This window comes from Battus philenor, unplaced genomic scaffold (assembly GCF_028537555.1).
Source record: "Battus philenor isolate CCGP_79_NKW_IND1 unplaced genomic scaffold, ilBatPhil1.0.hap1 SCAF_29, whole genome shotgun sequence".
Lineage (NCBI taxonomy): Eukaryota > Metazoa > Arthropoda > Insecta > Lepidoptera > Papilionidae > Battus > Battus philenor.
The window spans coordinates 3,314,251-3,330,373 of record NW_027181692.1 but is presented as its reverse complement, the minus strand read 5'-3'; the positions used below and the strand labels follow the sequence as shown (position 1 = coordinate 3,330,373).

Sequence of the window (16,123 nt, the reverse complement as noted above, 5' to 3'; positions counted from 1 at the left end):
TTCAGGCAATTTCCAGTTTTTCAATCGGTTAACTTTTACTGTTCCCAGTGAGAAAATTCCCTCCTTACTTAAATAGGTGACGAGAGGCACAGGAGTATAGAAGTTATCAAAGTATATAATGTGATTCACATTGCGTGGTACCATTTTAGCTAACCTGACGACTGTATTGCCAGGCTCTCCCAAATCTGGCTTACCAGGTAAGATGTTATTTTTGGAGCCCCCTCCACAATAAACCTCAAATCTATGAGCATATCCATGTAGACTGCAGATGAGAATTGATTTGAACCCCCACTTGTGGGGCTTATTGGGCATGTATTGTTTTATGTAATGGCTCATTTTGATTGCACACATCTGCTCGTCTATGGAAAGCCTTTGGTCTATGGGAACCTTTCCAATCTGGCAGTTGAGCGTTTCCTCCAGAGATCCTATTTTGAACAGCCTGTCATAGTCCAGATCAAAGTTTCAGATCAGTTTTCAACTATTCCGCCAGGTAACGCCGGTCAACCCAAACGTTAAAAAGCGCTAAATAGTGGTCCATTTCTTACTTAATAATAAATTAGGTTTGAACATTGATTTATATGAACAGCTCTAAACATTTAGTCATAGCACAAATCAACAGTTAAAATACAAGTTATAAAAAGAATTACAATATCGAATATTTCACATTGAATTATTGTATCATTTGTTTTTTATTAATTACATCATTCAATGAAATTTAATTTTCAATTTAAGACTTACATTGAAGACCTTTTACTACTGTAAACTGCATGATGTGTTAGGAAGTACACAGTTTTAAATTGTGCCTAAACTGTATTATACTTTGGTTCATTTTCGGGTCCTAGGCGCATGCCGGGCTGCCCTTATATAAATACTCAGAAAATCCAGTGTCCCAAAAGCACCTGTAAGAGCACTGTTCCGAACAACAGTTTTTTCACTACGGGGAAGGTGGCGACCGCGTCCAGAGAGAATATCTTATTGTTCGTAGCCATCTTTACTATAAAGGTATATCCACCCGTGAAGCGACACCGTAAGAATTTGTCGCTTAACAAATTAAACCGGACATTTATCATTCATCGGTTTTGTTATTAACTTTTATCATCATCATCATCATCATATCAGACGTAGGATGTTCTCTGCTGGATTTCAATAGGACCGGTTGGAAGCTGAATGCAATCAGCGTCTTCCGACGACCATGTTAAGGTTTTTGACCTTCTTGTTTTTTTTATGACTTATGACCTTGTTAGTCTCCGTGTCAAATATATAGAGTAGTACAAAAATGTCATCATCCTATATATTATATACATCCTAAATATAGAACTCTTTGGATAATGTGTACAAAATACCCTTTTGTGTAAAATTACTAAATTGTAATAAATTTAAGAATTTTATTTTAAAAAAAAATCAAAACTTGCTTTTTTATATAATATCAATACAATCATTTATAATTGATAGCTTTAAATTAATGTTTGTAATGCGCTACGTACTGATAATAAATAACAACATTCTTTTCCTTAATCACTTGCGCTACGAATAAATTTCACAATTGCAATGCACAAAATAAAATTAATTTATTACTGTGCAACGACTGAGCTGCAGCTCGGGAAATAAACAATCTCCTTGTTAGGCGACGTGTGCACCGCGATATTTTAATTATTGCAAAGACGTCGCTAGCTATTTCGAGACAAACATATGCCACGCACTTGTTTTTAGCGCAAATGGTTAAAATAAGTAACTAATTTTCATACACATGCTGAACGTAAATAATATACCCTTTGACAGAGACTGTTCTTAACAAATTTACTAAGATATAAATGTACCGCGTCGCTTATAGCTTGTAATGAAACGTATACATTGACATATGAAAGAGTGAAACACTTTAGGGAACAATCAGCGTCTACAGAAAATGTATTTCTGTCCCGTACATCATTGATGATCACTATTTGTTTTAAATTTACCAGAATTGTATGTACACAAATCCTATTATAATGTGAAGGATATTTATGTGATAATAAAGTTTTTTAATTGAATGCCCACTATTGTATTACGAATATTGTTAAAGTGACCACAATTGAAACTCGTCCGAGTTTATTGTGGGCTCTTGTCCGATCAGCGGGTGTTTGGAACCCTAGTAGTTTTAAGTTGAAGTATTATGATTTTGTTTTCATGTATTTGGGCTATTCTAGAATTGTTCTCATATAAGTGGTTACTGTAAATGATTGTTAGTGGATTTATATGTATATTCAATTGAATAATCATCTTTTGGGAGGCCTTTGTCTTGCAAAAGAAGAACAAAAAGATTGAGGTAACTGTCGTCTCATTAATAAACCAATGTAAATTATTGTATGAATTAATTATTTCGGTTGGATATGTATAAAATGTTGCAAAATAAAATATTATTTATCAATTTTTATACCTTGTTTCATTTGTATTCCCTTAATTTTCATTTTTGTTCAGATTAAATATAATCTGTTAATTAATAAATATATATATATATATATATATATATATATATATATATATATATATATGCAAAATATTTGATCTCTGTCTAGCCTGATGTTAAGCGATGTTTAGTTCTACGATAGTACATACTTGCCTAGAAGATACCTACTCTCCTTGAAGACTATCAAGTTATGGCTAGTTGGAAACAACGACTCCGGTAGATGTTCAATGGCCGTTTGCACTGTAAATATAGCAGTAAAACATAATGACGAGGTCACTAATATTCGCGATTAGATTGGAGGGGAGTTACCATCCGAGCACGCATCTGTTTCTTCTTAAAGGCATTGAATGTTGCCAGTGTTTATAGAGGTTGCGTATATTACATATATACAAAGAATGTTTACAATTTAGATCCGAAAATAGCGAACATATAAATCATGATGCCTGAATTAAAATCGGCGTTCTAATTTCTAACGCGCAAGAATGATTTAACATAAAATGGTAGTAGCCATAAGGCGCGAAAATGCTACAGTCTTTTTGAGAGAGAAAACAACAGAGGGTAAGAGAAAGATTTATTGAGAATTGGAAGGTCTGCTAGTCGGCGCGGAAGCAGCGGTCGTTGCAGCGCTTGAGGCAGTCGGGGTCGTTGCGACAGTGAGCGCGGCAGCTTGCCTGGCAGCGGGTCACAGTTCGAACGTTGCTCCGGGAGAGTTTCTCCTCGAACATCATACTGCAAAAGCAAATGTTACTTTAAATGAAACGCTTTAATATTATAGGGTGGGCCAAAATTTTTTGCAAATAGCAACACTTGATTTCTCCAAAACCGTGAGAGTAAGGGGCCAACGGCGACACGGAGCACATCTCGACGATGTAATTTTTAAAAAATAAATTTTAATAAATAATAATTACGGTAAATAAATCATAAACAAAATAGCATTTGTACTTTTATTTCTACGCATGTTTCAAAAGTGCAAAAATTTATGGCCCACCTTACATGTAAAAACCTAAGGAATGTATTTGATTAATAATCACAATCTTGACCATATCAGCTGATAGATATTTACTGCAAGGCTTAACATTCCACTAAGATCGTCACGGCGACCAGCGACTTCCCAAAATCATACCTTATTGGCTTGCGCTGCCTTTGCCAGCTCTTTGGAGTAACAATAAGGTTACCAAATCGTATTGTACGAATGTAATATGAAGCTTGAATGATAAATTGAGAAATTTATTAACGACTAACTGACAATTATCTTTCATATATTAAAGTACGAAGAAGAATGTTATGTAGCGAAGCAACCGTGCTTTTTTTTCATTTCGTCAAATATTTAACATCAATCAAAACATAAAAAAATGTGTAAGGGTTATCTTCAAGTAGATTAGGCTGTATGATCTGCCCGACGCAATCCTGCAGCCACCTTCAAAATCGACAAATTTTAAATTAATATCTCAGGGGCTATTTTGTTTCTCCGTCTCATGTAAATAGACTGTATTAATAATCCACTAATTAGCTGACAACGATACCGATGTCGGGAAAAAAGAGAAAACTGCACAAGAACCACAGTCGCCATCGTGAATTTACCGAGTGTCGATCAGAAAAATCTGGGGCACACTGAAACAAAACGATGTAACAAGAATCTTCAAGTTGATTGACCTGTATGTATGATCTGCCTACCCTTCTTTGTCTTAGAAGAAAAAAGAAGGTTTGTATATATGTAGTGTATATTGACCCGATCCGAGGCCCCAAAAGGACTACGAGGTTTGTCCCTATAAAAGAGGTTCAAGCTTAGCACCATTTCCGTACAAACCTGTGGAAACTATAAATTCCATAAGGGTAGGTAGGTGTAAGGCTTGGAAATTGTAGAGAAACTAAGAATAAATATCATTAGCGTTTGTCCACGAAAAAAATATTTTAACGTTATACAAATCATAACAAATTTTCGTGATGTTAAAAGTATAGAGCTTTCTCACCTGTCTATGAACGGTACGGAAGTGCAGGTGGCGGCGTCGCAATGCAATACGGGCGGCGCGACCGCGGCCATCAAGGACCCGTCCTCTCCCACCACGTAAGCTACGTGGTCCAGGTATACGTTGTCAAAGAGGCACGCACGCTTCATGTACTCTTCGCTATGTGTGAACATCGTGGGTGGGATACCTGTGAAACGTAATCTTTCAGGAACAGGAGTTTTTCCGCTTGTAACATCAAGCAACATAATTTTAGCCTTGAGCCTTGATTTTAGCACGGAATTTGGACCTCTTCCATCGATTTCCAATAGAACCGTGTAGAAGTTGCCAGCATCCAGTCTTCCGCAAATTTCAATAGGGTCGCCTGTCTACCTGGTGAGTGGATGTTCTCCGCTGCGATTCCCGGTCCGTGCTTTAAATATTTGACCACCATTAAACTTTGACTAGATTATTAATGAACAGAGATCCACGGAAAAGTGTAGAATTTTTAGCAATCTTGTTAAAAAATGTTTAGACCACGCGTTGTGTGGACTGAAGGTTTAAGTCTGCCAAGAGAAAAAGTTACGTTAGGTCAATATGTAATGCAAGCAGCTATAAACCAAGGTCATTTGTCACGTTAACATCAGAATAATGCTAATGTCATTCACGTTTATCTCATATATAAACTTTACAATAATCGACCTTGTTTTGATTGATGTCATGACCCTCAGCATTGAGGAAACGACACGGTGGAGAAAAATAAAGATTTACTTACCTACTGTGTAGTAACGTGTGTTGCACATGTGTTCCTGTATCAGCTCAGAGCGGTTCCCGAACCAGCCCACCAGCCACTTCAGATCCTCGAACTTGGTGATCTCATCGTTGATCACCTTACGCGTCAGCCGAAGGTACTCTACGTCGGCTTCTATCACCGACTCGTCCTTATCTTCGCCGTAGCTGACATCACAAGAAGTATTTCATCACCAACCTCACTTTACCAGTGTACATATGTATAATATAGATGATTGGTTATTGATTGAAAAGTTATAAAGAGGTGAATGTACAGCTCATTTGCTATCAACGCGTGGTACGCAGTGTCGAGATGGATACGGTCTTGGCCCAGCTCTTCACGGGTCACGGGGGGTTCTCTGAGTACCTTCACAGGTTCAAGCTCAAGGAGGACCCCTCGTGCTTCTGTGAACCGGGCGTGGGCCAGACCGTGGTCTACCTTGTGGCCCACTGTCCGGCGTTCGGAAGACTGCGCGCAGATTCCGAATGCCGGATGGGCAAAAAGATAGAGGAAAGGAATATCTCGGCCATCATGCAAGACGAAGGGGAGAGAGAATGTTTCCTCAGCTACTGCAGGAAGGTGGTAATAAATGCAATAGGTAAAAATAAAACGAACACTAAAATATAGAAATAAAAGGAATATAGTAGTACCAAAAATAGTGTAATAAATAGTATAATATAAGATGATAATTACAAAGAAAATACGTGTTAAATATTTGAACAATAAATAATGTTGCAAAATAAAATAGTAAGAAAACCTAGAATGTAGTGATTGAGGATGGATGTGTATGGCTAATGGAATGAAAGAGAAAGACTGGGGAAAATTGTAGAATGAAAGAAACAGTACGACAGATAAGATGATATATGAAAGAGAAGAATGATAATAATAAAAATATGAATAAATTACTAGAATTAAAAAGTCCCTGTCCCACACGAGATAGGGGAACAAGAGGTACCCAACAGCGGGGACCATTTAAAAAAAAAAACAACGCGTGGTACACCCTGTACAAAAATAAATAACATAATTATTAGAAGCGTTAAGAAAGAGTTTTCAAATTTCAGATTATTATGTATTAAAATTCATTAGTGTTTACTATTTGTCGAGAAGTTGTTGCCCTGTCGCATTCCAATAGAAAAAAAAATTATCTAACATATGTCATAATGATCTCTACACAGAGTTATTGGAAATAGGGGTAAAGACATTAAAGGTTTTTGCTTAAAAATGAGACACACATTCACCCCTTCGAAGCTTTCACACCTGTAACTAATCATTCTGTATACAGCGCCATCTATTGACACCATCCGAAAATGCAAATCAGAAGACCAGTGTTAATAATACGTAGTTCTAGAACAAGTTTTAATGCATCAATGCAAAATTGAGTAATTGATTTATTTTGTTCAAAAATAAACATTATAAATTGGAATGACTATAAAATTTACTATAAGTATGTTATTAAAACTCATTACATGTAGTAAGATTTCGTTGTTTTTACGGTTTTAATAACTATACAAGGTTTCTCTTTGTGTTCTCGAATGTTTTTTGAGGCCTACTGCAAGGCAAAGACCTCCCCCAAAGAACGACACCATTACCGGTCGTATGCTGCCCGGAACCAACGATTTCCCGTGACTTTCTCTGTGTCGTCTGCCCATCCAGAGAGGAGTGGTAGCCCAGCGGTAGTGGACTTGCGATGGTAGGTCGCCGGTTTGATTCCCGGGATACAGTAATATATATAATTCACATTGTACTTTAATTATAAAGATTGCCATCGCTCACAAACAAGTTTCCTGAAGATGTACAGCAGCGTCCTCTGCGTACAAAGATATCACTCTGCGATTGACAATCCGCCTAATAATCGGAGCAATTATAGTATATTTCAACATAAATATCTTTGGGCGAGACCTGCTCGTTGCAGTAGGCTTCTGTGGATGGAAACTAGGACGACGACCCAGAGAGGATCCTTCGCACGTTGCCAAAGGTAAGTAATATGAGTAAGCAGTTGATGGAAACAATTACTTTCTGTACTGCATTTTCAGAATTGCTTCAGCCATGTGTATTCTAAATATGACTCCAGGTCTTAGGTGCGCTTGGTACAGGTCCTTCGGCATCTCCACAAACGTCGCCTCCCATTCCTAAGAATCCAAAAATGTATATGTAAGTAAAAAAATATCACAATTTTTTTAAATACGATAGACTTTATTTTTTTTTTAGTAACAACACGAATTTTCGTTGCCAACATTTCTTTTCGACAGAATAGTGTAAAAATTGCATCAAAAATGGCATCAACAACATTTTTACTTTGTCTAAGTTATTATTTTAGGAATTAATATTATTAAAAAATATGATTCACCTTCTTTATTTATTTATTTCTTATTGTTTATTTATTTATTTACAAGTAAAATTACCGTAATTTTCTCAATAACTATTATTTAAGTATAGTCAAGCTTAGTGAATCTTTAGGCAGTGTTAGGTTAACAAAAGAGGTTTGCCAAACTACTCATCGTGTTTTTTTGAACAGAAGTCCAAAAATTTCTACACCAACAGCATCTTATAACTACTTACAAGATGGCAAAAAGGTTATCGAACAAAATTGCAAGTATTTACCATTGTTAAATGTAAAGCATTCGTGTAACACATTGTATTGGTAGCCACTACGGACTTAATACTTTTTAAATTATTCTTGCACGTTCGAAATTCGAACGATGATTTGATTTCGTCATTGTGTTTGTGCGGATTTTGAGGTACAAACGTTGCACGGATGGTTGTTCACTACCACCTCAGTAACACGCAGCCAGCGACGGCGTACACGCACTTGCAGAATTGTCTCAAACCTGGACAGGCTGTGGTAATTTCCCACGCTCGTCCTGTCAACAACGTCCTTCGTGCAGGAATCCTGACCCGACTGCATCAGCTATCAGGACATTTTGCTTCACCGAGCCTTGACATGACGAATTTTAGTTTAAAAGCGTTAGAAATATTAATACAAAGTATAATAGCCGTAAAGCGTAAAGCTTTCATACACGAACGCTGCAAATGTAAATAACCTTAGAAGAAAAATATGTCTCCACTTTTATATAAAATATAAAGGATAATTCTTCTCTACGTAATACAATACATTGATGTAGACATTACAGTAAACATTACCTTGACAGGCGGTTCATAGACCTCGTAGTTGGGTTTGTCCTTCTTATTCTTGGAGCGTTTGCGCTTGGCCCTCTTCTGTTCCAGGTCCCAGGTGTTCCCCCGCCGCCCGACAGGTACCTCAGTTGATGTGCTATTCTTTGTCTAGAGGACATTGCAAAGAACAGATTAATCTATTTCTATTAATATTACATAGGTAATTAATTTGAAAAGTCAGTCTAAAAATATATTTTTTGATAGTTACCTCGTTGACCTCAGTGGTGGAACTGCGTGGTCTATTGCGTCGACGGCCCATGCGCCCGCGCCGCTTCTGTATGAATTTTTTTTTATTTACAACAATATACACAAACGGTATCAAATAACCTAATTTTTATAGTGCAACTAACAAGTGCTTGGTTTGGTGTCACGGAATTTCAAAGCTAATAGTTAAATGCAGTTTTAATAGTCAGTTAGTATAGTTAATTTTTAATAAAAACTATTATATTATTAGGTAAGAAAAGGACTAATATTAAGCCACTTCCGCACATGCAGTGGTAGTCGTGCAACAAAGTGCACCGCCCGCCAGCCCGCTGATAAATGCTTATGCGGCAAACAATGCGAATCACACAACCGCCACCGCCAAACCACTCAACACGCGCTTCACCCCTCCACGGGGCATCTTCAGGAGTTATGTTACACCGATTAGTGCCAAGCACAAAGTGACTAGTTGAACACAGAGTAATTAGTTGGCACTAATCGGTGTGATTCGCATTGTTGGTGCACTTTGTTGCAGGACTACCACTGCATGTGCGGAACTGGCTAAATATTGGTCCTTTTCTTACTTAGGATGGACTTCCATTATATGGACTTCTATTATTATGAAACGTATAAGGAAAGTAATAAAAATATAAACGAAAGTACTTAATTCGTTCTCAAGTTATTGTGTGACCAAAGGAAAAAGAGATTGTCGGTGTGACAAGTATTTATTATTCCAATAAAAATATCCCTGCCCCAACATGTTGGAGGAATGAGAGGCCAATAGTTCATTAATAACTGCAACTAAGAAGTTTGAACAATACAATATTTTTAAATTTGCTTATATAACCGGCAGCTTACAAACGAGATAGCGCAATGTAAAATACAACCAACGCCATCTATTACGCAATTGAAGAACTTCATACGTCTGGTGTTGTCATTTTTTTAGATTATTTTTTTTATTTATAACGATATAAAACATACTTTTTACGTTTTATTTATAAAATGAAAAGACAGCTGTAGTTTTGAAACGTATACATTTATTGTGAAGTACCGATAACTATCCATACAGTTAAACAGAATTAATGAATAAATATTAATATGCTAGAAAAACTTTTGGCAGGTTCTTTTACCATTACATAACATGATTTAAGAAATTAATTTCTCAAAAGAATTACATTATTTACTTTTATGAGAAACTTATACAAAGAATGTTGTCTTATAAATAATAATATTTTGTATACTAAGTCGCAGCAGCAGACGAATGAAAATAAAAAGTAGGGTAATCTTAAACTTTTTCGATCACCCGGGCTGTAATTTTTTATTTTATTTATAGGTTTCCAAACATATTTCTAGAACATTCGATAACATGTAACAAGTAGACTGTAGTGTACAGTAAAGATATCTATTTCCTTGGTGACATGTCTATTTAATTGAAATAATAGCCACCCTTTGTTTTGGACGCCTTATGAATAAAGAGTGGTAGAAAAAAGATGGAGGTATTCCGAAATACATGCATTTGTCACGGATTTACTAGATCTTGACAATCCGGGTTGAGAAAAAGTATATAATCGTTGTCTGTCAGTTTTCCACGCCTCTTGACTAATTATATTAGAAAGTTGTGTTCACATTGGCCTGTTGTAAGTTAGCGTTTCTAAAAATACTGACGTACTCTAATTGTCTGTGATTTAGAAAAGCATTTTCATGTTTACCAGTTGAATTATTGACCCTCTTCAGAATGTATTGACGCATATCTGTTATTTACTTCTTGATCATAGAAAGCTGTATTTACATTTTTCAGCTGTAGTGTACCTTCAGAGAGAACGTACGCATAGGTTCAAAGTATTATTCTCTTAGAAAGCCATGTCCACAATTTTCAGTGACCCTTTTTGTAAAGAATGAACGCGTCTTTACAGTGATCTTAAAAAGCTGTGTTCACATTGAGCAGCTCTTATTTACTTTGAACCTAGAAAGCCCTTTATACATCGACCAGTTTAAGAGAACCTTTCAGAAAATACTTGCGGATCACTCTTACTTACTGAGATCTTAGAAAGCCGTATTCATATTTGCCGCTTGAAGTTAAGTCTTTAGAAAGTATGGCCGCTTCTATTGATTTTGGAAAGCCGTATTCACATATACAAGTTGATATATACCCTTCATAAGTTACGGGTGCATCTTTTTTATTTATCACGGTTTAATAGGTCAGGTGCCTTGAATAACAACGAGGAGTAGCAGTTTTCATAACACAAGGAGTCTGTAGCGATGTTTATATGGGCAAGAATAAGGGGGAAGATGTTTCTTCACTCCTCCACGTCCTTGGGCTCGGTAATGGAGTCAACGAAGACTATGGAGTTGCATTCAGCGGCGTCGCACTGCAGGAGAGGTGGCACCTCTACAGGCGTCACGGAGTACTCGTCTCCGATCACGTACGGGTTTCCGTCTATCCAGAGGGCATCGAACAGGCAGTATATGTGCACTTTGATGCTCATATAACTAATGAACTTATATATCCTGCCGCCGCATTCGCCGAGGTGTTCTTTTATACTTCGGTCGGTTTTGTACATCAACAACAGGTTGTGGAATTTTGTGATCTCATCCATCACCACCTTCTTTATCAGGTTCGTGTAGATGATGTCGGACTCGATGTGACGTTCAGGGTCTTCGTACATGCGCTGCTTGATGCGCAGGATCGCGTCAGACATTCGCACGCGGAAAATCACACCTGGGTTCATTTGGTCCGGCAGGATGCTCGGCTTCTTCGTTGTGGTGGTGAACTCTATTATCTTGTCCTTCACGGGCTCAGGGTACAGGTAGTGGTGAGGTCTCTCACGCAGCTTGGGCCCATTCAAAGCGCTGAACTTCCTTGTGTTCTGCAGCATAAAAATTTCCTTGTCACCACACGAACGAACTTCGGATAAACCACTTGTTTCAATCATTATTTATAACCTATTATAATATTGCTTAGTATTGTTTCTAACTCTCTCTGAGTATATCCCGTTTAATTTTTACCTTTATAATTAAAAATCTTTTTATCTTTAAAAACTACCCGTTATGTATTCGTCTTCGGTTCCTGCACTATGGTTGTCTGGGAGAAATTGGCTCTTGTGATAAAAACGCACATTGTACATTTTTCTTCACCATTATGGTACTATGTATATATATTTTCCAACGTGTAGAGTAAATCATATTAACTTAAATTAAAAATATATAAAAGTAGTATGTTAAATATATCGCAGCCTGCTAAGCTCGTCAATGGCTCACTAGTTAGTCTATTTTCTTCTTGAATCTCACGTAAAAACTACAAACATATAGTATAAGAGATTTATTATTGCCACTTCACACTAAGTTATTATATCAACCTCACAACACAGTCAATATGCAGCTTTCTTACAGAATAATATTATGGCAACGTGCGTCTCGCAAACCTATTGAACCGTATCTCCGCGATGCTTACGCCCTCTCTTATAGACGTTGTTTCCCAATACTACTTTTTCCAATATTACCCGAAAGTAACACGACTATCAAATATTTGACATCGTTTAAAAGCAAAAAAGGCTCGAGGTTAACGCTTTTTCCTGGGTTATTTTTAAACCGTTTTCGTTTTTGTTATAAAGTGTGCCGTAAATTAATTTACACCCATTACCAACCATCCTGTGTAATGAAATCCTTTCACCTATAAAATTACGAGCGGTAGTAGTGTATATTATCACTAATTATTATTTACTATTTGTTCTTGCAGACTTTGTCGTGTCAGAAGATATTAGCCTGTCGCACTAAAATGGAAGATAGTTTTATACTTCATTATGATCATTACAGATTTCATTACAAACTTCAATGTACATGAAGAAAAATGATAAAATAGATTATGAGGTACCTTTGCCTTTCGCTTAATGCGGTTGTGATCATGATTGGAGTCCTCGTGGTTCAACAGGAACGAGTCCAGGGATGGCCAGTCGTACGGGATCCCGGAGTAGTCCGACTTCTGCGCTTCAGACTCCATCTGAAGTAATCATTTGTTGTGTTATGGATTGTTAGATAAGGTGCACTTTGATAATACACACTTTGACATCTAATGGATCTCTTGCTCGTCCCCTACTATTTACATATTGTGAATCTAATTTAATTAAAAGCAATACATTTCAACGATAAATGCCTAGATCTCTTAAATTCATTGTAACATTTTTCTTTATATCATAATTATAATCCCGTAAAAACTTTAATAGTATTGTACTGGCGATATTAATTTTAAATTTATTTTACAGAAAAGAGCTGTACAGGCTTTTTATAACTTAAAAGCTAGAGATTCCTTGAAAGATGTTTTTAAGGAAATAAGTATTCAGGAGCTATAATTTTAAAACTTATGACACACGCAGGATAAATACAAGAAATATAAATAAACTATCAACGCTTAAATTTCGTCTTCAAAAAGTTGACGTTATATTATGTATGTAATTAAGTTCAAGATATCCTAAATTTTCCTGTGCTTAGTTTTAAATTTAAAATTAAAAGCTAATTATTAAATAAATCTTATATTCAATAGTTTTAACTTGATCGAAATGTATTGAATTTGGTTTGTTGACTTATTTACATGGTTGATATTATTATAATAATGATGATGAAATAAATGATTATTTATTTATTACTTCATAAGATGTACTATTACACCAATACCTCGCTTTGCGTCGTTTCGTTTTGCGTTTTTTATCGAAGTTGCGTCGCTGCTTAATTAGTACTAGTTTTCACTGTGAGTCGTTAGATTTTCGAGGTTGTGTTGTTTTGGGTTCGAGTCTTTAATTTTTTTTCTAAAAGATGGCAACACTTTTGTTTCTAATTGCGCCATGACATCAAAACTCTGGGATTTCCTTTGTAACTTAAAATCAACGCAATATTTATAAAGTTTTAATTTTACTTTGTTTTGCTAATTTTAGAGTTCAGTTTCAATTACGTAGTGTGTTGTAATGTAGTGTGTTGTGCTGTTTTAAAAGAGAATAATAAATTTATATAAATTTTTACGTGTTGTTTCTGGTTACAAAAAAGGTAAATAAAGAGTTATATTTATTTGTTTTTTAAATGTTTACTTTGTTCAATTTTCTTTTTAAAAATCTTCATTCTTTACATGGTTTGCTATAGAAAAACTTAATTCACTTTGAGTGGTTTCATTTTGCGTCATGTTTTTATGGAATGTAACCACGACGCAAAGTGAGGTATTGGTGTATTTTAAACATAGAAACATTACGATAAGAATACAGTAGCGCAAGTAGCGAGTCTGTCAGTTTTTGGGATTTATTTTGGGGAATCCGCTGCAGAGCCCCACGACCTTATCCCACCATCCCAGTTTTGGGTCATCCTTTAACTGTGGAGTTTCCTTGAAGGCTTACCGAGCTTAGAACGATCTGTCGACTCACTTATTTTCTGAAAATTATATCCCATGTTTCTTCGAGGTCAAAGTGAATAGGTACCTACATAGCCTGCGTATTTCATATTCGAAAACATAGACACTTTCCATCATGCGAGTTGGTGTTAAAACGCGAACAAAATAGCGTTAAAAATACAGAAATGTAATTTGCGGTCTTATACTTTTCCGAAATATTTTACAGACAACTTTTGAATGGATAGAATAAGATTTGGTTTGTAATAAACGGGTTTCGACTGATACTAAAAAAAGAAGAATTATATATTGTACTAAGATCAGTGTAAATTTTATTTATAATGTATTATTTAAAAAATACTTTATAATTTATATACATTAGTTATTATAACGAATATTGGACCATTAAAAATAATCGAAGAATGCAACAGACGAGTGTAAAGTAAAATACATTTTTTGCTGATTAATAAATAGCGTAAGTTTACGAAAACCTTTTAAAATTCCAAATGGATTTGCCTCTAACCAACACTTTTAGCTCGTGCAGCTGGTAGGCCCATCACTTGGTAGAATGGTGGCATAGTCAGGGTTACGAGTCGCTGGACGTGGACTGCATAAGACCGGTCTTCGTGGCGATCATTGGTAAAGGCATATGCCTTGCAGCTCGTCTATCGGCTGAATGAATAAACCAGAACAGGTAACATCATCTACATCATTCTACAGTCGAGCAGCAAGTAAATGCCTTGGTGAGGAACTGTGTGCTATAAATTACCTTGTTATGTGGATTCTTTCTAGGCGCCATCATGTTCACGTGCTGCTCGAATAGATCGTCGTGCAACTGGAACAATTATACGCGTTTTAAAATAAACTACTGTATTAACTGTAATATGGTTTCTCTCTTCAAGACTCAACAAAGCTATGGTTAGTGTTATGCTCGAAATATCTCAACGAAATCGAATCAGTAATGATTAGTTCCGTCAATAAATGAAAGTAATCGATATAGTTCAGCGAAACGGTAAGTAGAAGTGGAAGCAGGAGTTTCAAGATTCTGAAGTGGAGATCACGGAGCGGCTAGCACAGCGAATGACTTCCACCCAAAGGAAGTTTAGCATTGCTCTAGGTACAATATTAAAGTCGCTCTGCTGAGTTGGAAGAAGATCGTCTTTATTAAGGCTTCAATTGTATATATGATCTCTTTGCTTGACTTCATTTCGAATAAATTTCACTTGCCTTAGGATAGGTGAACACGACTTTTGGATCCGGGCTGACATTGCCCAGGGTTGTAAGCGTTGAGACCTGTAATAGAAATACCATTATATTGTAATCACAAAGATAATGTCTTTTATCTTTTTTTCACGTCTACAAACGAGATCGCTTTATATTGATCTCATTGTAAACTGGTTAATTTTAATTAGTTTAAAATTGTTGGCCGGATGCAGAATTTATTGTAAAATATAGCACGCACATACATAAACTATTTATAATTACTATTTTAATATCTTATGGTGGAGGTTTATGTCCAGTGGTAGACATCTTATGTCTCGGTGATGATGATGGAAGAATTAAGATGTTTTAAAAGTGAAACATGTGTGTGTATTATCTACTTATGCTAATGACATCGACAGCCCAGCGAATTGGCAAGTTCAAGTGGCATTGGGCAGACAACATGACCCTCTGAGCTTATGGACTCTGAGGTCAAGGTCAGATAAGCGCAGCGCAGGAGGTCCACTCACCATGTGGACAGACGACATGCGTAAAGTAAATTTATTTATGATTCCTATGTTGACTATTGAACGATATACAGCTAAAATGGTGATGAAGAAAGAGGATATAGCATTCGAATGAAATCGCTTCATATAAATATACACTGGCTACTTCTACCAACACCCCTTTTTGCGTTACCTTGCAATTCTCATTCGATTTCTAATTCGAATGCCGGTTCAAATTCAATCCTTACCATTCATGGTCTTGTCTTAAATCAATATAAATATGGGTATATGATTAAACTTCTTGCTATACGTTAAAATTGAAGTTTAACTTAATTTTGTTTTAAAAAACGTTAAGCATTCGTTTTCGTTGGTAACCGAGAGGATTGAATTTTAGCGAGATCAGTTATTGTATTGAGAATTTTTATAGCTAACATTACAGCAACTTTAGAAATAATTATTGCAGGAGTCGGGGAAGACACTCACGCAAAATATCGATTAATA

General features: G+C 36.1%; 2 protein-coding genes across 2 annotated transcripts; both read right to left on the bottom strand.

The window, feature by feature from the left end:
• Positions 1-3,000: 3,000 nt before the first annotated feature.
• Positions 3,001-9,489, bottom strand: LOC137926450 (uncharacterized). The gene is made up of 7 exons (XM_068770049.1): positions 9,475-9,489; positions 8,559-8,624; positions 8,318-8,458; positions 7,190-7,305; positions 5,162-5,343; positions 4,414-4,597; positions 3,001-3,172 (listed from the first exon to the last, which is right to left on the bottom strand). Exons 1-7 carry the CDS (start codon positions 9,487-9,489, stop codon positions 3,037-3,039), a joined length of 840 nt encoding a protein of 279 aa, XP_068626150.1. The 3' UTR covers positions 3,001-3,036.
• Positions 9,490-10,730: 1,241 nt separating this feature from the next.
• LOC137926355 (uncharacterized) lies at positions 10,731-14,747 on the bottom strand. The gene is made up of 3 exons (XM_068769958.1): positions 14,686-14,747; positions 12,423-12,548; positions 10,731-11,418 (listed from the first exon to the last, which is right to left on the bottom strand). Exons 1-3 carry the CDS (start codon positions 14,716-14,718, stop codon positions 10,849-10,851), a joined length of 729 nt encoding a protein of 242 aa, XP_068626059.1. The 5' UTR covers positions 14,719-14,747; the 3' UTR covers positions 10,731-10,848.
• Positions 14,748-16,123: the final 1,376 nt, after the last annotated feature.

Bases quoted from the DNA above. Each gene is read 5' to 3' on its own strand.
- LOC137926450 (XM_068770049.1), bottom strand. The intron at 8,459-8,558 runs GTAACTATCAAA...AATGTCCTCTAG, and splicing joins CCACCACTGAGGTCAACGAG to ACAAAGAATAGCACATCAAC. The intron at 3,173-4,413 runs GTGAGAAAGCTC...TTGCTTTTGCAG, and splicing joins TCCGTACCGTTCATAGACAG to TATGATGTTCGAGGAGAAAC.
- LOC137926355 (XM_068769958.1), bottom strand. From the start codon at position 14,718: ATGATGGCGCCTAGAAAGAATCCACATAACAAG. The intron at 12,549-14,685 runs GTAATTTATAGC...TGATTACTTCAG, and splicing joins GAAAGAATCCACATAACAAG to ATGGAGTCTGAAGCGCAGAA. The intron at 11,419-12,422 runs GTACCTCATAAT...TTTATGCTGCAG, and splicing joins GCATTAAGCGAAAGGCAAAG to AACACAAGGAAGTTCAGCGC.